The sequence below is a fragment of the Gekko japonicus genome, unplaced genomic scaffold (genome assembly GCF_001447785.1).
Source record: "Gekko japonicus isolate JY-2015 unplaced genomic scaffold, Gekko_japonicus_V1.1 scaffold159, whole genome shotgun sequence".
In the NCBI taxonomy this organism is placed as follows: Eukaryota; Metazoa; Chordata; class Lepidosauria; order Squamata; family Gekkonidae; genus Gekko; species Gekko japonicus.
This window is the reverse complement of record NW_015169177.1, coordinates 400,515-422,712: the sequence shown is the minus strand read 5'-3', so window position 1 is coordinate 422,712 and position 22,198 is coordinate 400,515. Positions and strand designations below refer to the sequence as shown.

Genomic DNA, 22,198 nt, shown 5'->3' with positions numbered 1-22,198 from the left:
CCCCCTTTAAGTCCTTGTGGGACTCCCACTTATCATCACTGATTTCTGTCACTGCTCTGTGTGTTTGCTATTTCTTTACTCTGGTGGTCCAGGAAAGAAACTCATATCCTTCCCATCTGTGAGGCAGGCAAACTGTCTAACGTGGGTGGGGGGGAAGACTGGGTCTCTGTCTCTGTTTCCATCAGCAACATTTTGTTCCTGCCTGACTACAAAAAAATGGAATGGCTCGACCCCATATAACAAAATAACTCAGGCAAATGTATCCCATGTTTGAGAAAGGCCCTGAGTCAGTGCAATGATTGGCATGTCTGTGCACAGCATTTTCCCAGCTGGCATGATCCTGCTTAATATGGGCTAAGGATTCTGAGTCTTGTTAGGCATGTATCTCCTGTGAGACTCTCTCCTCTCATGACCCCTCCGACCATCCCAGTGCCCCAGAAAATGAAACCAGATAGTATTGTACCAAAATAATGGTTGAATGTGACCTATTTGGTTCTTAATCAAAATTATGCTTCCAAGGTTAACAAAAAGGGTGTGTTTGAATGAAGAATGAAGCAAAAGGACTAATGGAAGTTGCAACAAATTTTGTGAGCATATTGAGAGCTAGTTTGGTGTAGTGGTTAGGAGCACGGGTTCTAATCTGGGAGAAGTGGGTTTGAATTCCCCAGTCCTCCACATGCAGCTGCTGGCATGACCTTTAATCAGTCATAAGTTCTCTCAGAGCTGTTCTCTCAGGAGCAGTTCTCGAAAGAGCTCTCTTAGCCCCACCTACCTCACAGGGTGTCTGTTATGGGGAGGGGAAGGGAAAGGAGATTGTAAGCCACTCTGAGACTCCTTCGGGTAGTGAAGGGCAGGGTATAAATCCAGTCTCCTCCTCCTCCTCCTCCTCCTCCTGTTATCAGGATTCTTTTGCACAATGCCTATTGAAATTAACAAGAGCAACATGAGAACATGGATCTCTTTCTCTATGAGCATTATGTGTATATGAAGGCTGGGATGTTTATTAAAAATAACTTTTCTGTGGCAACACTAGCCAAGGCTTTTTGATGTTGATACTTTATACAAAGAGGCCTGGCAATCCAAATCCATTGTCCAGGAGAATATAAGATACGTTCTGTTCAGGGCAAGGCTTTAAAGAGAATAGAAAAGTTGAAACAATGATGCCCCATAGATGATTGTTTTTTATTTGAATGCAGCTACTAGTCTACGTAGGAAAAGCAGGTTATGAATATTGTAATAAATATGAACCTATTAAAAATTGGCCAGGATATATCTATTGTACTTTGTTCCCCTCTGCCCATTTTATGACATCCATCCCCCCCCATTTTACACAGGCCTTGCAAGCTTCAGTTGTCCTACTTATTTAACTGAAAGCCCCAATTACATTTCCTAGCATTTCTCCTGCTCTTCCCAGATGGCCCCCTTATTGCAAATTGGGAACAATCCTTTCTTGGCAATCTGTGCCGCAAATGACTGGCACAAACCCAACCCCATAGACTCTTGCACAATATGGATCCACACTGTATATTGCTTCAGACTAAATTAGTATCTGAATTTAAAAGAGTGGAACCGCCGATTCAGGGGGAACATTAAGAATGATTGTTGGATGGTGGGGTTTTTGTTTTGTGTCTGGCTGGCACTTAATATTGATAGTCATTCTGCTGGGGTGGTAGCAGTGAGCCTGAATACCAGCTGTGCTCTGCCATGTGCTGTTAATGCTGTTCTCAGCCACTGTGAAAATCAGGCATTTCCATTTAATTTGCATCTTTGTTTTTCCCCAGAAAAAGAACTAGCAAACAAATGAGCACAGCCAATGCAATTATGCCCGTAGCATTAATTCAAGACATATGTACAGTAGGTTCCCTTAGACTCCTTGGTGGTGTAGTGTTTTGTTTCTTTTCTCAATTGATATAATGTGGCTTATGGCAAGGAAAGGGGAATTTGTCATCTACTTTTCAGCTGCGTTTTGGGGGCCAGTTTATACCATTTTTTTTTACCCATGGAAGAAGAGCTGATCTTTGCAAATGTTAACAAATTAATCAGGTGATCATGGATATGGAAGTTCGCATGGGAGAAGGACAGATGTAACTTTTATGGAGTTGTGAGGCCTCTGTGAATGTGGCTTCATTTTCCAGGGCATGCTCTGGAACATTTTTTCCCATTGCAGCTCTTAAGAGTAGCTTCAAGTATTTTATAAAAATGTTTAAGGGGAAGTTGGATTTTTGTGCATACAAGGAAGGGTCAGAGTGGATTTTTATAAGGAAAAATCTTGGTGGGCTGTTGCCATGAGCCTCCACTCCTACGGTGCGGCTGGCAAAAAGAAGCTTGGACACAGTGGCACCCAACCTGTTCTTCCACAGTGGCACCCTGCCTGCCCAGCCATTCCCAGACCAGCAAGGAAGGAAAAGCATTGGCATGGCATGGCCCAGCTTTCACCTGTGCCACTGTCTGCATGGGGACCAACCCTTCAAAATAAGATATAGTGATTGTAGAATTCCTCATCCTAAGATTTTTAGTTTTGCTAGTGCGTCTCACCCAATGGTTACTGGTCCATATGAAAGTACAGGTAGCTGTGAAGTGGTATGGCTAGAACTACAGTGCTGTCGTGCCAGTCTTTTTGTCCCAGTCTATAGTCTATGTCTAGCAGAAGAAAAATACTTTATACAACATTAATTGATGCAGATATATGCTGCCCTTCTTCCAATTTTTTTCAGATAAATTTGCATATTGATTTTTCAGACTTTAAGTTCCATGGGAGGCCAGAGACATATCTGCTTTTCCCTATGTACCTCGGTAAGGTACAGATGGTGCTGTGTTAAGAACATAAGAGAAGCCAGTTTTGGATCAGGCCAATGGCCCATCCAGTCCAACACTCTGTCACACAGTGGCCAAAAATACCAGGTGCCATCAGGAGGTCCATCATTGGGGCCAAGACACTAGAAGCCCTCCCACTGTTGACCCCCCCCCCACAAGCATCAAGAATACAGAGCATCACTTGCCCCGGAGTCCCTATCTATACCTTGTGGCTAATTGCCACTGATGGATCTCTGCTTCATATGGTTATCCAATTCCATGCTTGTAGCTGCCACCACTACCTGTGGCAGTGAATTCCATGTGTTAATCACTCTTTGGATGAAGAAGTACTTCCTTTTATCGGTTCTAACCCGACCGCTCAGCAATTTCATGGAGTGCCCACGAGTTCTTGTATTGTGGGAAAGGGAGAAAAGTACTTCTTTCTCTACCTGCTCTATCCCATCCATATTCTTATAAACCTCGGTCATGTCACCCCTCAGCCATCGTTTCTCCAAGCTAAAGAGCCCCAAGCGTTTTAACCTTTCCTCATAGGGAAAGTGTTCCAACCCTTTTATCATTCGAGTTGCCCTTTTCTGCACTTTTTCCAAAGCTATAATATCCTTTTTAAGGTGTGGTGACCAGAACTGCACACAGTATTCCAAATGAGGTCGCACCATTGATTTATATAGCGGCATTATGATATTGGCTGATCTGTTTACAATACCCTTCCTAATAATCCCCAGCATAGCATTGGCCTTCTTTATTGCAGTCACACACTGTCTCGACATCTTCAGTGAGTTATCTACTACAACTCCAAGATCTCTCTCTTGATCCAATGTGCATCACCTTGCACTTTGCCATGTTGACGCCCACTCGCCCATCTTTGACAGATCCCTTTGGAGTGCCTCACAATCCTCACTGGTTTTCACCACCCTGAACAACTTTGTATCATCCGCAAATTTAGCCACTTCACTGCTTACTCTCAACTGCAAATCATTAATGAACAAGTTAAAAAGCATCGAACCGAGTACTGATCCCTGTGGTACCCCACTGCTTACCACCCCCCACTGAGAAAATTGCCCATTTATACTCACTCTCTGTTTCCTATTAATTAGCCAGTTTTTGATCCACAAAAGGACTTGTCCTTTTATCCCCTGATTTTTGAGCTTACTTAGGAGCCTTTGATGAGGAACTTTATCAAAAGCTTTCTGGGAGTCAAGGTAAACAATATCTATTGGATCCCCCTTGTCCACATGTTTGTTCACTTCCTCAAAGAACACTAACAGGTTAGTGAGACAAGATCTTCCCTTACAGAATCCATGCTGAGTCTGCCTCAATAGTTTTTGTTCATCAATGTGCCTACTAATTCTTTCCTTATAAACAGTTTCCACCAATTTACCCGGTATCGATGTCAGACTGACTGGCCTGTAATTTCCCGGATCTCCTCTTGAACCTTTTTTAAAGATGGGAGTGACATTAGCTACCTTCCAGTCCTCAGGAATGGAGGCAGATTTTAATGAAAGATTACATATTTTTGTCAGGAGATCCACAAGTTCACATTTGAGTTCTTTCAGAACTCTCGGATGTATGCCATCCAGGCCTGGTGATTTATCAGTTTTAAAGTTGTCTATCAGTCGTAGGACCTCCTCTCTCATCACCTCAATCTGACTCAATTTTTTCAACACCCCTCCCAAAATCAGTGGTTCTGGAGTGGGCAAGCATTTCTCATCTTCCACAGTGAAAAAAAATGCATTCAGCTTCTCAGCCATTTCCCTATTATCCTTCACTACATCCTTCACTATTGTTAAAAACAATAATAAGGGTGGTTGTTGTTATTTGAGTCCATAGGAGTTACTAATCAACAAAAATGCCCACAATGATAGTAATTTGTGATCTAAAGAAAAAGGGAAATGAGGTTATAATTCTGTACCACTTGCCTCATTGAAGAAAGTGGGACTTACGTCTGACTAAACAATCATAAGCTTTCACTGCAAATTTTGTCAAGTGTTATTTGCAGTTTACCCCATCCTTGCTATATTGCTAAGTGAAAGCCATTGGCCATTAGCCAGCCAGTAAAAAGTACAAGTACATTATAATTAATACAGAACACGTTAACTTTATGGTTTCCTTGAAAGCACAAAATAATGCAAAAATATTGATTATTCTCTCAGTTGGTCATTATTTTTATTAGGTATATTGTAGTAATAGTAATAGGCCACATCTACACTTTTGCTAATTTCAGTGTGCATGTGCAGAAACAGATGGTACTGCTGATTTCTTCTAGTCCCTACCTTATCTCAGGAGCCTTTCCATTGTGCTATAATTCTTGCTGGAGTTTAGGCATGCAGTACTACTGTTACTTCAGAGGAAACTAGAAAATTATGTAGAACATTCCTCATGCTGTACACATACAAGGGACTGGAAGGAATAGCTCTAAAGATTTGTGCGACTGTAGCTTTCTATGTCAAGCTTATATAACTTTGCCCCACTTAAGCCTTTACTTAGGGTTTTACTGTTGATGTAGTCTGGGGGAAGCTTTATTTCAAGACTACATCAGCATCTGTTTCTAAATCTGTTTTAAAGATACAGAATCTCACTGCAGCATCAATTGTAGGGTTTTTGTTTTTTACTGGTTTTTTTTTTAAATTAAAATCAACAGACAGAATACCAGTTCATATGTGTAAAATATTTTGTATATTTCCATGCAAATACAGAGAAGGGTTCGAGGCAAAGTCTGGCTTTCCTATAACAAACTTTGGTTCCGGCAGCTCAGGGTCCCAATTGTGAACAGCAAGAGAGTGAACTGCTCCAGACTGTGATATGTGATGCCTACTAGAAAACATGGCATTGATTTCTAAACATCACAGTGTGGTGCTCCTATGACTTCTTTTTCATTTCAATTATATAAGTGTGCTTTTTATACAGGAAAAAATGAGCTTGTAGTATATGGAATAGGGGCAGCACTTACAAGTGAGGGGACACCCTAGCTCCAGGTATACCATGGGTCTGTGGACGACAGTAATAGCAAAATGTAAGATACAATTGCTTTAAAAATGGCAAAGTGTCAGACTCACAGCAAACAACGAAATACACTCTTGCAGGAAGGTTTTATTTTATTGAATACGGAAGGACAACTAGACTTGTTGTCCGAATTTAAAATTTTTTAGCCTTTGTGCTGTTAAAACTTGTTAGCCCATGTGCTTTTGAAACGGATGTTGGATAAGATTGATATCACAGCTAAACACAATAAGACAACCAGAGAACTGAATTTTGGTTGAAAAAGAGTTGTCTCGAAACGAACAACCACTCGAGATGTTCGTATCGCTCACCTTCCGTATTTGATGTCCTGTGTTCTGAAAACATAGAAATTATAAACATCATCAAGCGTCATTTTTGTACAAGTTGTTATTGTCTATTCATTGTGATTTGTGAACCTTACAGCAATTTCTTATTATTATTGTTGTACTACTTTGAATTGCTGGTCCCCCTTGTGTATATTTTTTATTTTATTGAAGCCATGAAGTACTTAGAACAGATGTTCTGTTCAGAATAACACAAAGGGCTTGAGGCTGGTATAATAAAGCAAGTTCAAAATAACATGGCCCAATAGATATGGTTCCCGCGCCCGCCTTGAGGGCTCATCTCGCTTTCAAACCTTGAGAAAGCAACGGTTATAGCTGATTAAACAATTCTTCTATTCTCACACTACTGTTCATTATAGACTAAGCAAAAGCCTCCAAACGCGAACCACCTGTAGCCTTGGCTGATAAGGTTCCTTCAAAGCAACGCTAGCGTACATGGAAAGGAATGTAGTTGATGATGAGCGCTTGAGGGTGAGGGGGGAACATGCGCACAAGAGTCCAAGCCAGTTAGGGAAAGGCAGAGGGGGGGTTAGACACATCTCATATGCACGGAAAAGACATATTGGCAGCTTGCTGACATACTGCCCCCTCGAAAATTCATTCACCACCCACCTCCCGGTCAGGGCGGGAGACCTCCCGGTTTCCCCGGGAACTCTCTATGAAATTTTCTGAGCATGTTAGGGGCCCGAATATCCCCTACTTCCACCCATTCGAGGTGCTGGGGCCCAAAGTCTTTCCATTCATTCAAGTAATACAATTTGCCACATTTCAGCTTAGAGTCCAAGATCTTTGAAATCTTGAAATGGGATTCCCCCTCCACCAAGATCGGAGAAGGAGGGGAGCGGTCCTCACGCCACTGGCAAGACCCATTGTCTTTCTTCAGAAGGCTAAAATGAAACACAGAATGTAAAGATCTCAAGTTCTTAGGCAGTTCAACATCAGCAGCCACCTCATTGATGACCCTGCACACCTTGAAGGGTCCAATGTATTTCCAGCCTAGTTTACGGCTGGGGCGCAACAGTTTAATGTTCTTTGTAGACACATACACCAAATCTCCAGGCCGTAGAGCCCAACCCTCCACCCTACCCCTATCGGCCTGTTTCTTATAGGCAGCCTTGGCTGCATTCAAAGTTTTACAGAGTACTGGCCAAGCCTCTTGCAGAGTCTTACACCATGAACTAGCATCTCCAGTCCCATAACTTGTTCCCCCTCCAAGAAAGGCATGGGGGGACTGTCATATCCATAAATGGCTTTAAAGGGAGACATCCCAATGGAGGTATGACGCGTGTTGTTATAATAGTATTCAGCTAGAGGCAAAAGATCACACCAATCGTCTTGTTGATAGTAAAGCAACGGAGATATTGTTCCAATGTTTGGTCAACTCTCTCCGTTTGCCTGTCGGTTTCCGGGTGATAGGCGCTGCTCAGCCCCCTTTCCACCCCCATAATACTCATGAGTTCCTTCCAAAATCTTGAAACAAATTGTGTCCCTCTGTCAGAGACCACCTTGGTCGGCAGCATGTGGAGGCGTACAATGTTTGAGAGAAACGCTTTGGCCAACGCTTTGGCCGTCGGTACCGACGGGAATGGGATAAAGTGTGCTTGTTTAGAAAATAAATCAACAACTACCCAAATAACAGTCTTATTCTTGCTAGGCGGTAGATCAGTTATAAAATCCATGGGCCAGGTAGGCGTGGGCAGAGGTTGCAACCGGCCCGGCCCCCCCCCCCCCCGAGGTTGCGCAGATTTGGCAAGTTTTTACAAACGCTGAAAGATCTTTGCGCATGCGCGGCCACCAGAATTGTCATTGTAACAGTTGCAAGGACTTTACAAAACCAGAAGATGCTCATTAAGTTCTCTCATAATAACTAACATACTAACATAGAAGCTGTGAAAAACAAGAACTTTACAAGTATATTGTTTTACTAACACTTTAATTACTATCATTTAGTTTAACACGGATATGATCTCCTTCTCTTGGGTTTTTAGTTAGTGTGGGTTTCTTTCAGAGGTCCATCAGAGGTCCATCAGAGTCCATCAGTGGCTATTAGCCACAAGGTATAGATAGGGGCTCTGGGGCAAGGGATGCTCTGTCTTCTTGGTGCCTGGGGGGGGTCAACAGTGGGAGGGCTTCTTATGTCCTGGCCCCACTGGTGGACTTCTGATGGCACCTGGTATTTCTGGCCACTGTGACACAGAGTGTTGGACTGGATGGGCCTTTGGCGTCTCTTATGTTCTTATGTTCTTTCCTTTATCCATAGGTGTAGTCCCCCTCCTTATAGTAGTTATATAGTCTTATGAAAAAATAATAAAAATATCCCTTCGGGGGTTTCAAAAAAACAAACAAACCCATAGGCCTGGTGGAACGTCTCTTTCTTGCAGGCCCTGTGGAACTGTACTAAGTCCCAGAGGGCATGGATGTCACTAGGCAGAGAATTCCACCAGGCCAATGGCTCTGTTCAAGGACAGACGGATATCTTTCAGAATAGGGATCACCAGGAGATTTTCCTGCTCTTCGGGGGGGTATGCCATATTGAAATGTCTGGTGTCTGGAAAAGTGTGAAAGTGTGAAAAGAGGGTGTTTATTTAATATTCATTATATAACAATTATCTTATATTGACTTTATTCTATTTTAAGCTATTTTTAAAAAGTTATTGGGCATTATATATTTATGATTTATGCTAATATTAAGTATTTAGTATTGTGGAATCACCATTTAATTAATATTGTTTGACATTTGGTAAAACATTTCTAACTTACCACAATTGTGGATTTTTTCTTTTTATATATTGTTTATGGATAATTGGAATATGTTTTATTTATTTATTTTTTAATTAAATTGGATTTCTTAACCACCCTTTCCTGCTTGTGCGGGGCTCAGGGCGGTTTATACCTATTAAGAGCCAGTTTGGTGTAGTGTTTAAGTGCGTGGACTCTAATCTGGGAGAACCGGGTTTGATTCCCCACTCCCCCACTTGCACCTGGCTGGATGACCTTAGGGAAGCCGTAGTTTTGATAAGAGCTGTTCTTTAAAAAGAGCAGTTTCTGTCAGAGCTCTCTCAGCCCCACCTACCTCACAGGGTGTCTGTTGTGGGGAGGGGAAGGGAAAGGAGTTTGTAAGCCACTCTGAGACACCTTTTCATAGTGAAGGATGGGATATAAATCCAATCTCTTCTCTTCTTCTTAATTCAATACATTATAAAATCAATTAAAATCATTAAAAAATCCCAGTATTAAAAACATTCAGAGACATTTAAACATTGAAAACATTTTAAGACAAGATGGCAGTACTAGCATTTGGTCACGAGGGGAGGGGGTGCCAGGCAGATGTAAGGAACTGTTGCTGGCCTCAACCAAAGGCCTGGTGGAACATCTCTGCCTTACATGCCCTGTGAAACTTTAATAAGTCGGGCAGGGCATGGTTGTTATTCGGCAGAGAGTTCCACCAGGCTGGGGCCAGGGCAGGAAAGGCCCTGACCCTTGTTGAGGCCAGCTAGATATCTTTGGGGCTGGGGACCACCAGAAAATTCTTATCTGCAGATCTTAATGCCCTTTGGGGGACATATCGGGAGAGGCAGTCCCAAAGGTATATAGGCCCCTGACATAGGTTTAAAATTTATTCTGTTTTCTTTTCTCCTTCTTTGATGCAGTTATAATTACAAATGCTATGATAGGAAAATTTTTTATATATATTTCTTTATTTCCTTTTATATTTATAATTTAAAAAAATTAAAATAAATACATGATTTGCCTGTGGTGAATGGGGCAAGCTCATTGAAGATGCTTGAATAAGGACACCAAAATCATTAGTTATATCTAGACTGGACTATTGCAATGTGCTCTGCTTGGGGCTACCCTTGAAGATTGTTTGGAGGCTGCAGCTCGTGTAGAATGCTGCTGGCTGGAGCCAATTACTGGGATCATGTGACCCCAATCCTACAGGAAGTGGTTTTTTATGTATTATATGTATTTTACTGTGTTTATTTTTATTATTTACATGGTAAGCTGCCTTGAGTTCCTATAAGATAGAAAGGTGGTGAGTAAATATTTTTTAAAAATAAAGCGCTCCTTTACCACACCACAGGATTCTTTCCTCCAGATAGCCCTTCCTCCACTGTCCTCCTCTTCAGCTCCTTTTGTTGCCTCCATCTGCCAGCTCCCCACAATTGTTCTGTACTCAAGACCTTTTACTCTTTCTAGCCAAACCCTTCAGCCAACTAAAGTTTGCTATGTCTCAAGTCTCCAACTCAAGACCTGGTGAGAATGGCTAGATTGTCTACTAGCTGACCAGTCAGTAATGACATATTTTGAATTATTCAATCTCATATAAATATTAGATAGACTCATTGAGTGCCTCAGAGAAAGAACCATTCCCTTGGTAACTATAACTGTGAAGCAGCTTCACTGCCTGAGAGGCTTCCCAGAAGCCTGTACATTTTGTTTTCCCATGTTACATCCAATGCTCCCACTAAACTGTGGAGTCTTGTGAGCAAAAATTCTACTTTGTGAGCTACTGGCATTAATATTGTGAACAAGCGATTTGACTACTGCATAAATTAGTTTGCTCTGGAGCCATGCTTCCTAAGCTAACACAAAAATGTGTGAGCTGGAAGCTAAAAAACTGTGAGCTAGCTCACACTAATTCAGCTTAGAGGGAACACTGGTTACATCATAACCATCCTAATTCTGATTCTTGAATATTCAAGAATATTCTACGCACACACACTCCACACAGGATTCTAGGTTGTTTCTCCATTTCCTGCCCAACACTGAAGTGATACTTTCTAAGAAAGACTCTGTAGGTGAGTATAGAGGTTTTTTTTAAAAAAAATCCCTATACGTCTATTATATAATAGAAAGCAGTACACTGGAAAAATATTACTATTTTTGTTTGTATTTCGACATTGCCGTTTTTATTTATGTTCTTGTACACAAAAACAATGTATTTTATATATATTTTAATCAGAAAGGATATAAGATACAAAAAAGTGGTAAATAGGGCTTTCTCAGTAGTATTGCATAGTTTATAGAACTCCATGGAACTAGGACAGGCTTTTTGGACCCACACGGTTGGGGTTCAGATGACAGGTAAACAGTCTATTCAAAGGACATTCAATGTAACCAATAACTGATAACAGAGAATTCTATTTAACTATTGTACTTACAGCTTTATGATTTTAGCTATGTTTTCCTGTTTTAGGTTGTTGTTGAACAGCTGTGTGGACTTGGATGATGGAAAGAAAGAGGGTTGGATCCTACAGCAACACAAGTACAAGCAATTCATATGTCAGATCTTTCCCCTCTGTACTCCAAAAATCCTCTACAGATGTTCAGGGAACCCTGCACAAAATATACTGTGCCCTGGAGATAGGGTTATCAGGTCCCTCCTGGTAACTGGTGGGAGATGGGTGGGACTTACTAGTAGAAAGAAGAAGGCTGAGGCCACATTGCCGGCATCACACAGGAAATGATGTCATCATGCCAGTGACTTTCATGTGATGCTCTGGTATTTGAGCAAAAACTCTACAGTAAAACCAGCTTCTACCATAGAGTTTTTGCTCAAATAACAGAATGTTGCTTGGAAGTTGCTGATGAGATGACATCACTTCCTGTGCAATGTCAAAAATGTGGCCTAGGCCTTCTTCTTTCTACTGGTAAATCTCTCTGCTGCCAGTTGATCAGTGGCCTGGGGGCAGGGCCTGGCAGTGGGGGACCCCCACCTCCACTAGGGGTGGTCTGGCAACCCTATCTGGGGAGCTGCACTGAAGAAAGGGATTTGGGTAACATTATCTTCCCCTTCTGCTGGTGCTGGTGGAGGAAGCATGATGGAGCAAGATCCTATCTGCACAAGAAGACAACCGTGTTTTTTTCTTGATTATCTCACCTTACTGCACATATACCTGCCACAGTGCATTTTGTTTACAAGGGTTGTCTAGCTCTTACAAGAGGATTTTATGAGTATGTGGGTGGTTGCTGAGGGAAGGGTAAGGCAGGAAAGTTCCCACTGAGTTCATTTTATCAAAGGATTCAACCTAAAGTAAAATGTTTAAAATACATAAAATAAGAAGAATTTTGGGATGACATAAGGATATCACCCATGGCAGACTTATTTTATGTAAATCTATGATGGATGCGTTTCTCTTTATAATTTCTCTATAATATTTAAAGTATCCAGAGAGAGAAAAGTTAGACATGATTTAAAATAGACCCTTACTGAAATAAATTGAATGGCATCATACAAGGAATGAGAGGTTTGTTGGCAAGCATTAGTAAATTCCATCCAGTAGTATGTGTGGTTGCTATTTTTGTCTTGTGATGCCTAACAAACTGTCTATGTGCTTCAGCCCCAGAAAGAAACAATGTTTTTTAATTAGTGTTTCATATTGCACCACTGTCTTAAGGAGAAAATCACAGCGGCATCTGGAGATACCTCTTGCCATATTGCTGAACCAATATATTTCATGGTAAAGCACCACCTTAATAGGTAACAAGTGTGTGTGGGGAGTAGTACTTCTATTATTAGAACTTGGAAGATCCCTAAAAATGAAAGTTCAGAGTCTAGTATTTCAAAGCTCTCAGTCTAGTGATTGTGTTAACTTTTTTCTAATTGGATGTAATATGTTCCCCCCCCCCCGTCGGAAGAAAGAGGCAGACACAAAGGTTGGGTTAAATAAAGGGCCACTTTTATTTATCTTCGTAAACTGAAATGGGAAAGACCAATAACCTAGTGAAACAGGTCACCCTTGGACCTGTCTTGGGCGAGCCACCATATACCCCAGCACCTTTAACACGACACCATTAAAGTCAAAACTGGCATAGCTGGAAAGTTGTTGTCCAGTCAGCAAATTATAAGGGAGGATGAGAGGAGGGCATAACCTTCTTCTAGCAGCATATCAATATAGTGCATGCACACACACAAGAGGGAGGAAAACAGGAGTGGTGGTGCTGTGACGCCACTAACATCACGGATGACAACAGCACTCTTGCTTAGACAACCTGATAGTATTACAGCAGTGAGTAAAAAAATAAACTGATGTGACAACTGGAAAACTGGAGGGAGGAGAGACATACAGGAGGTGATTCTAATGCCAGGGGATCGATGGCAAAGAAAAATCAGAATAAAGTTGCTGTACAGGGGGATCCAATAGATATTGTTTACCTTGACTTCCAGAAAGCTTTTGATAAAGTTCCTCATCAAAGGCTCCTAAGTAAGCTCAAAAATCAGGGGATAAAAGGACAAGTCCTTTTATGGATCAAAAAGTGGCTAATTAATAGAAAACAGAGAGTGAGTATAAATGGGCAATTTTCTCAGTGGAGGGTGGTAAGCAGTGGGGTACCGCAGGGATCAGTACTTGGTCCACTGCTTTTTAACTTATTCATTAATGATTTGGAGTTGGGAGTAAGCAGTGAAGTGGCTAAATTTGCGGATGATACAAAGTTGTTCAGGGTGGTGAAAACCAGTGAGGATTGTGAGGCACTCCAAAGGGATCTGTCAAGGATGGGCAAGTGGGCGTCAGCATGCCAAATGGGGTTCAATGGGGCCAAGTGCAAGGTGATGCACATTGGAGCCAAAAATCCTAAATATAAATACACATTGATGGGGTCTGAACTGGCAGAGACTGATCAAGAGAGAGATCTTGGAGTTGTAATAGATAACTCACTGAAAATGTCGAGACAGTGTGTGACTGCAATAAAGAAGGCCAATGCTATGCTGGGGATTATTAGGAAGGGTATTGAAAACAGATCAGCCAATATCATAATGCTCCTATCTAAATCAATGGTGCAACCTCATTTGGTATACTGTGTGTAGTTCTGGTCACCACACCTTAAAAAGGATATTATAGCTTTGGAAAAAGTGCAGAAAAGGGCAACTCGAATGATAAAAGGGTTGGAACACTTTCCCTATGAGGAAAGGTTAAAGCGCTTAGGGCTATTTAGCTTGGAGAAACGACGACTGAGGGTTGACATGATTGAGGTTTATAAGATTATGCATGAGATAGAGGAGGTAGAAAAAGAGGTACTTTTCTCCCTTTCTCACAATACAAGAACTTGTGGGCACTCAATGAAATTGCTGAGTCGGGTTAGAACGGATAAAAAGAAGTACTTCTTCACCCAAAGAGTGATAACCACTGCCACAGGAATTGGTGGCGGCTACAAGCATGGACGGCTTCAAAAGGGAATTAGATAAGCATATGGAGCAGAGGTCCATTTATTTATTTATTTTATTTTATTTATACCCCGCCCTCCCCGCGTTTGCGGGCTCAGGGCGGCTTACAACAGTATGGCACTCAGTGCAATAAAACAACAATAAAACAATTTAAATCACTTAATACATGGGCCACGCCCAAGGATCCCGCGTGACTAAAACCCTCTCTCCCTATTGCACAACCCTTTCATCTCAGGGGAGGTTGCTGTGGCCTCCTGATGTTATTTGCCACATTGACTTACGGCGGTGCTGTAAACAGGCCCCATTGGTGGTAGTGGTGGTGGCGGCGGCTCCTATTCGAAAGCCTGGCGGAAGAACTCCGTCTTGCAGGCCCTGCGGAACTGCAACAGGTCCCGCAGGGCCCTGATCTCCTCTGGGAGCTCATTCCACCAGATAGGAGCCGCCACCGAGAAGGACCTGGCCCTAGTGGCCACAAGCCTGGCCTCTTTCGGGCCCGGGATCGCGAGGCGATGTAGCAACCCTGACCGAAGTGTTCTCTGGGATCTATGTGGGGCAAGGCGGTCCCTTAGGTATGCTGGACCCTGGCCATGTAGGGCTTTATTAGCCACAAGGTATAGATAGGGGCTCTGGGGCAAGTGATGCTCTGTCTTCTTGGTGCTTGGGGGGGGGTCAACAGTGTGAGGGCTTCTAATGTGAGGGCTTCTAATGTCCTAATGTCCTGGTCCCACTGGTGAACCTCCTGATGGCACTGGTATTTCTGGCCACTGTGACACAGAGTGTTGGACTGGATGGGCCTTTGGCCTGATCCAACATTGGCATCTCTTATGTTCTTATGTTCTTACAGAAAAGCCCCTGGATTAGTTCTTTGATTCTCTTGACACTGTTCTTATCAGTAAGACAATTTCTTGCAGCATAGGTTTGATTGGTCTCCTTCAGATTGCTAGACAGAAATTGCATTTTCTGCAACGATAAACTGCAAAATAGTAATGATGATTTTGAAAAAGGATTTCTCCCACATGGATTTTGCAAGCAAATTATATCAGACTAGGAGTAAGGCCCATTTTGGAAAGAAATACAATGAGCTCTGGAAAGAGGCTCCAGGTGAGTGTCAGAGCTGTGGGTTGGTGTGAGCGGTCTTTTTTTCCCAGGGAAGTGCTTGTGATGGTAAACCATTGAGGCTGTATCTTGAGATTGCGTGTGTATGTAGAGCAAGTAATATCAGTTGGCAGCCAGACGTAGTGATTCCAGTGGTTCCCTGGAGACTTCCAGGGCTCACTGGAGGTTGGGACCTCAACAGGGTATAATGCCATAGAGTCCACTGCCCAAAGCAGCCATTTTCTCCAGGAGAACTGATCTTGGTCATCTGGAGATCAGCTGTAATAGCTGGAGATCTCCAGGTGCTGCCTGGAGGTTGGCAATACTTAGGGGAGGGGTAGGTTTTCTCCATGGGGACTGATCTCTATAGCCTGGAGATCAATTGTAATTTAGGGAGATGTCCAGGCCTTCCCTTTCCCCCCAAACCCCGTTTAACAGTTGAACTGATTAACACTTCAACTCACTCCCTGTTAATGCCCCACGGCTTCTTGGGACTCCCAAGGTGTAATGTGTCGAAAATGGGTGTGTAAGAATGGAGGAGTCGGCGGGATGGGCCAAGGCAGCTTCCCCAGTGGCCAATGGGAGAATAGATGAGTTGTCGCCAGCATGACTTGCCTTTTATATATTATAGATGTCCAATTCCACAAGAGTGTGAATAAGATGTGCTTCTGATGCAGGGGACAAAGTAGGCATTTCAAGATCTTGCCCATGGCAAGAACATTTTATCACTCACAGGGATCATTCAGAGCTTATAATTCCTACCACAGCTGACATCTGAGAGTGGCTGCTTAAGTAGACACAACAGAAGCAAGTCACTTGTGTACTGGTGTTTCCCCATTTTGATGGGTGGCTTCATATGAAGATTTGCTCAGAGACTTATTTATTACTTATTTTTCAAATTTATATTCCACCCTTCCCACAACAGGCTCAGGGCAGATCACAACAAATAGTTAGGCCATTCGGCATCACAAAAACAGAATAATAAATAGTTTATTAAAACATTTAAACAAGAAATTTAAAAACAGATTGCACCAAATATTGCGCAGTCTCCAATACTGGTGCCGCTGGACTATAAATTTGTTTAATCCAGGCCGTGTAGAAGTGGTATCTTCAGCAGGGGAGGCCAACTTTTTTACTGGACGCCTGCCACCTCAGCCAAAGGCCTGGCGGAACAGCTCCATTTTACAGGCCCTGCGGAACGATAGAAGATCCTGCAGGGCCCTGATCTCTTGCGGGAGCATGTTCCACCAGGCTGGGGCCAGGGTAGAGAAAGCCCTGGTGCTAAATGGATGCCCCTCAGGCCAGGGATAACCAGCAAATCTTGATCAGCAGAGTGCAAGGCTCTCCAGGGCACTTAATGCTAAGTTCATTTCTGACGGTGACGTGGCTGATATCTGTCTCCGTTTGCTAGTTTGCAGCTACTTGACCCAGTATTCTGTAATTTAAGAAAAAGTGGCTTTCACTTCTCTGTCCATACTTTTCACCAACTCATTTAGCAGAGAGTTGAAGTCCTGCGCTATAAAACAGTCCGGATTGAAAGAGTACTAGTGGACAGCTGCCGAGCTGTAATTAACAAAAAGGGCGTTTACCAAGCTGTTTCCCCCCCAGAGCTAATATAGACAAAGGGATGTATTGGGACCAGAAACTGTCAATTTTATGCCCTTGTGATGGGCTGGTGATCCCACTAAAAATGCAGCTCTTTGTGTTTTACCCTCCTCTGGGGGGGGGGAAGTGTTGCTGGGTTTACAAAATTTGCATAACAAAACAAAAATCTTTAGAGAGAAAGCATGTGTTATTTTGTGTTTCTGTGTTCTTTCCCACTTTCTCCCTGTAAAAAAGTCATTAGCAGTTCTGAACATGCAGCAGAACAGAGTACTTAAAATCACAGACAGCAAGATCATTGTGAAGTTAATCTCTGTTAGCCTTCTGGCTGGGATTTGCAAAGCAATCTCTGAAGGGTTTTCCTAGACAAAACTATTAAATTAACCCAAGGAAGCTCCCAGGTGAAAAACCCTGCTATCAACCTGCTTGAGGGAAGAGGTAATGACTCTCTGGGGTTTCGCTAATAATCCACAGCATGCGTCCAGCCACAGCAAGACTGAAATAGCACGCGCAGGTTCTGCTTTTTTAGCAGTGTTGTCAGTGCTTCAGAGGGGGACTTTTAAACAGTCCTTGGTTTAAGCAATGCAGTATCCTCACATATCATTTTTATACAGGGGAAGAAAATCAGGTAAGTTCCTAAAATAATACTGCTTGGATGTTGGGACAGAAGCAATAGGAAATTAGCAAAAAAAAACCCCTCACTTCTTGCACCTGTGAAAGCATCTGCACATGTTGGCTTCTGGCAAACAGTTCAGTATGAGAAAAGATGCTGAAAAATATAAAATATACTCAGTCTTTTAGAATGTATCTATATGGTTTTTAATCTTCATATGAAAGATCCTAGGGGACTATAACTTCTGCTTTTTGTGTGTCAGCAAAATTAAACTCTACTGTGATGTATAAAACAACAATTAGCTATTTGGTTTAGAAGAAATGGAAACAGCGGACACAATCAGATAAGCTGTCAAGTGTTGAAATGAAATAGTTGGACATGTGAACCATCCCAGAGGTTCTGAGTAACATCTGTTCTCTTCTGAGGACACATCTGTTTGAAACTTCTTGAGTCCTGCACTCTTGAGACTTTGCTTACTCTCTTTATCCTATGCAATCTCCCAAATCAATCCAAAGGCCTCATCTCACCATCAAGGTGCTCCTATTTGGCCCGAGAGCAACTGACTCTGTGCTGCTTCCTGCTTCATTGCAGCTCCTTTTGGCCAGTCTCTCCTATTTCCTGCTTCAGAGGAGAGAAAGAAAGCCTTCCTTCGATTGGCTGAGGGAGGGAGGGGGAGTGAAAGAGCCAGAGAGGGGGGGAAATGGTGTCTTGTGGCACTTTTAAGAAGACCAGCACTTGGGGGGGGATCTAACAGCATGGCTTGCATTCCTTATTAATGAAAGGGAGCAAGAGTCCAGCAGCACCTTAATGACTAACAAAATCTGTGGCAGGGCATGAGCTTTCATGAGTTGCTACTCACCTCTTCGAATACAGCTGGAATGTGAATCCATCTGTCATATCTTGGAGAGTGAAGTGATTTCAGAAGCCAAATGACAATAGCAGGTACTGGTAATAAGAGAAAGAACCTAGAAAGAATAAGAGCCCAGTAGCACTTTTAAAGACTAACAGAATTGTGGTAGGGTATGAGCTTTTGTGAGTCACTACTCACTTCTTCAAACTTATTTCCATTTATTCTTTGCATCCTCCTGGACTGAATCCTCTTGTACTAAATCGAGACCTAGGTTTCCTGTTTCATTACCAATGCTGATATCTCCATGCCTCTACATATCACAACAATGCTGATATCTCCACCCATTTGTTATCACACCTAATCCAATCACATCTGCTATATATCATCTTTATAAAGTTTACTAGGAATAAGGCCTGTTGTGGAAATAAATACAACGAGCTCTAGAAAGAGGCTCTAGGAGAGTGCCCCGGTCTTGGGCACTCAGTGCCAATTTGCTGTGCCGACTTCAGCAGGGTATAATGACACAGAGTCCACCATTTTCTCCAGGGGAACTGATCTCTGCCATCTGAAGAGCAGTTGTAATTCTGCATGATCTCCATCTCTCCCCAGGAGACTGGCAACAATGGTTCCCCATGAGGGAATGGTTGGTTTGGAGGGTGAATGGCATTGTACCTGTCTGAGGTCCCACCCCTCCTCAAACCTCACCCTCTTCAGGCTTCACCCCTCAAATCTCCAGGTATTTCCCAACCTGGAGTTGGCAACCCTATCAGGACTAGGCTCAATGAGGTTTCTCCCAAAGGCCAAAACAGGTGTGGAAAGGGCCTTTTACTGACAGAACCTGGTTGCCTAGCAACTGGGAGTGAGGAGAAAGCACAGTTGGCACTTCTGATTAGGGAAATACCTTGAGATTTGGGGGGTGGATCCTGTGGAGGGCAGCATTGGGGGTGTGTGGAAGGACTCAGCAGGGGATAATGCCACAGGGTCTACCCTCCAAAGCAGCCATGTTCTCCAGGGTAACTGATCTCTGTCATCTGGAGATCAATTGTAACAGCAGGAGATCTCCAGGTCTCACCTGGAGTTTGGCAACCCTAGGGGAAGTCAGCCACACAGCATGGGGTTGAAGAGAATGGTTTGATGGACACTGGCCCACCTCATTAGCCAGCCAGTCATGGTGGAGCCAAAAAGGAGTGAGAGGTGTGTTAAGTTTATTCTGACAGGAAAGTTGCCAAGCGGAGGAGGGGGTTATGCGGAAAGTCCTTTTTTTTTTACTCACAGAAGCAAGCTTGGTTGTTTGGTTGCCTACCAACAGCCACTGAAGGGACAGTTTGTCACAGTCCCACACAGGAGCCAAGAGAAGTGTCTTCCTCAGGAGAGAGTCCAGCTTTCCAGGAGTCGCAGCTCGTTTCCTCTAGGCCAGACTCTCCCTGGCATTTTTTTCCTGCTGAAGGGAGGTGGAGGAGCCTTTGAAAGGTGCTGGGCAGCCTTCTCTGCGGTGCAGCCCACTGAGCTATCACCTTGCGGCCGAGGGAGAGGGGCGGAGAGGGGCAGCGAAGGTTGTGCTTCCCCTGCTTGCCGCCGCTCACTAGGTCTGCCTCCTTCTCCCCCATGGAGGGGTTGCTGCTCTCTCAGTGGAGCACAGAAGCAAGCTTGGTTGTTTGGTTGCCTACCAACAGCCACTGAAGGGACAGTTAGTCACAGTCCCACACAGGAGCCAAGAGAAGTGTCTTCCTCAGGAGAGAGTCCAGCTTTCCAGGAGTCACAGCTCGTTTCCTCTAGGCCAGACCCTCCCTGGCGCTGCTGCTGAAGAAAGGTGGAGGAGTCTTTGAAAGGTGCTGGGCAGCCTTCTCTGCGGTGCAGCCCATTGAGCTATCACCTTGCGGCCGAGGGAGAGGGACTGCGAGGGGCAGTGAAGGTTAGTGCTTCCCCTGCTTGCCGCCACTCACTAGGTCTGCCTCCTTCTCCCCCATGGAGGGGTTGCTGCTCTCTCAGTGGAGCATCCATCCCCTTCGCTGGCTCCCTCCAGACTGAGGGCAAAATGCTGCCCGCCGGCTCGGTGGGTGAGGCCAAGCCAACGCAGTGAGCCAATGCACCCATGGGATTGGAAGACTGTGAGAGTGGCAGCTGAGCAGGCCAAAGACTATGGAAGCGTGTCCAGGAGTCACACCAAAACTCTTTTATATATAAGGAGAGATATCTCCAATACCTTGTGTTACATTTTATGGCATGCATGGCCTGGCCCGGCCTGACAATGTGACATTTCTGTCCAATCCGGCCCTCGTAACAAATGAGGTCAACACCTCTGCACTAGACCTTTCTTTGCACACTTTGACCCCTAGCAATGCATTGTTTTGGGGTTTGCTGGTAATAACACAATATGGGAAGAGACCATTGATTTTCATTTATGTAGACCTGCCATTCTGGATTCTCGGTATGACCATGCAAAGATGTCCTGTGGTGCCAAAAGAAACGCATTGATAGTCAATTTTGGCCAGAATCACTCCAGTGTAAGTTCACTAAAATCTTTGGGATTTGACTGGTGTAACTCTAGATAGGGTTGTGCTCTGTTGCAGCAAAAGCTTTTGTGGGGTAGAACTCATTTTGACAGATGCATGAAGTTTTGAAAATGGAGGAGAGGAGGACAAGACCAAGAAAAGTCAAGATAGGTAAGTGGTAGGTAGCATTTCTAGCAGAACCCAAATGAATCCAAGATCCCATCAGACTGGGTATGACTTGTGCCCAGTTCTAGGGGGCAAAGGTGATAATTTTACAGATGTCCAAGTGTAACTCCGCTTTTATAAAGTATAGCTTAACTCAAAATTTATCCTTTTGATGGTGAGTGATAATGACTTGATGATAATTCTGTGTGCCACAATGCATGGCACTTTAAAACACATTTAGCAGCTTTAAGAAGAGCTAATGCAGCTGATCTGACAGGCAGCTTGAAGTACAACTTCCCACTTGTCGATAATTATAGCTTGGTCTCCATGGAGCTTGGGTGTTAGAGCCTAATTTTCAACACACTGACTTCTTGATCACAGCATTGTATTTTCACAGGATTTAAACAGTTAGCTTTGAACTGTTTTGCTGACTTGCTTCACCCTTGAAACAAACTTGGTTAGGAGAGTGTGGCTGTGAAAATTTCTGACACCACAGCAGGGATTTTCCTTGTTCAAAATAAAAACAAAAACAAAAAAAGAACTGGAAAGATTTACTTTAACACACCAAACAATCTACAAAACAATCTATAGCCACATCTGTTGCCGATCCCTCAGAGACTCTCACCTGGAGGATGTACAACAGGCATTCTTGGAATTACAACAGTAAGTAAGAAAACAAAAAAGCTATTATGATAACAAGGGATAACCTGCTACAAGATAGACCCAAATGTCCCAACAGTAGAACACTACTGGTGGTCATATATATCAGCTCAAACCGGTTGCATCATTAACGAACTAAAACCTATGCTGGACAATGATACTCATTTCTCACAGTCATTGGGAGGTAAACCTTTCTTGCCCACAGACTAGGGTAGCCAGTCCCCAGGTACCAGTGGGGTTCCCCCACTTTTCAGGGCTTCTTTTGATGAGGAAACCCCGCCCCCAAACAGCCACGTCCAGGCATGACATCCTGATGCGATGACATCAGCTGTAAGTGATGTCATCACTTTGAGGGCATCTCACAGGATGCTCTGGTTTGAGGGCAAAACTCTATGGTAA

At 43.4% G+C, this 22,198-nt stretch overlaps 1 protein-coding gene across 5 annotated transcripts in view; it reads left to right on the top strand.

Moving 5' to 3' along the window:
- The window catches only part of ST7 (suppression of tumorigenicity 7), a 160,871-nt gene that overhangs the window by 64,189 nt on the left and 74,484 nt on the right, over positions 1-22,198 (top strand). The window contains exon 2 of one of the 5 annotated variants that reach the window (XM_015416021.1): positions 11,356-11,424. The exons of the other annotated variants lie outside the window; for them this stretch is intronic. Within the exon in view, the coding sequence (XP_015271507.1) occupies positions 11,385-11,424 (40 nt within the window). The 5' untranslated portion in view covers positions 11,356-11,384. The remainder of the gene's footprint in view (positions 1-11,355; positions 11,425-22,198) is intronic. 5 annotated transcript variants of the gene reach the window in all.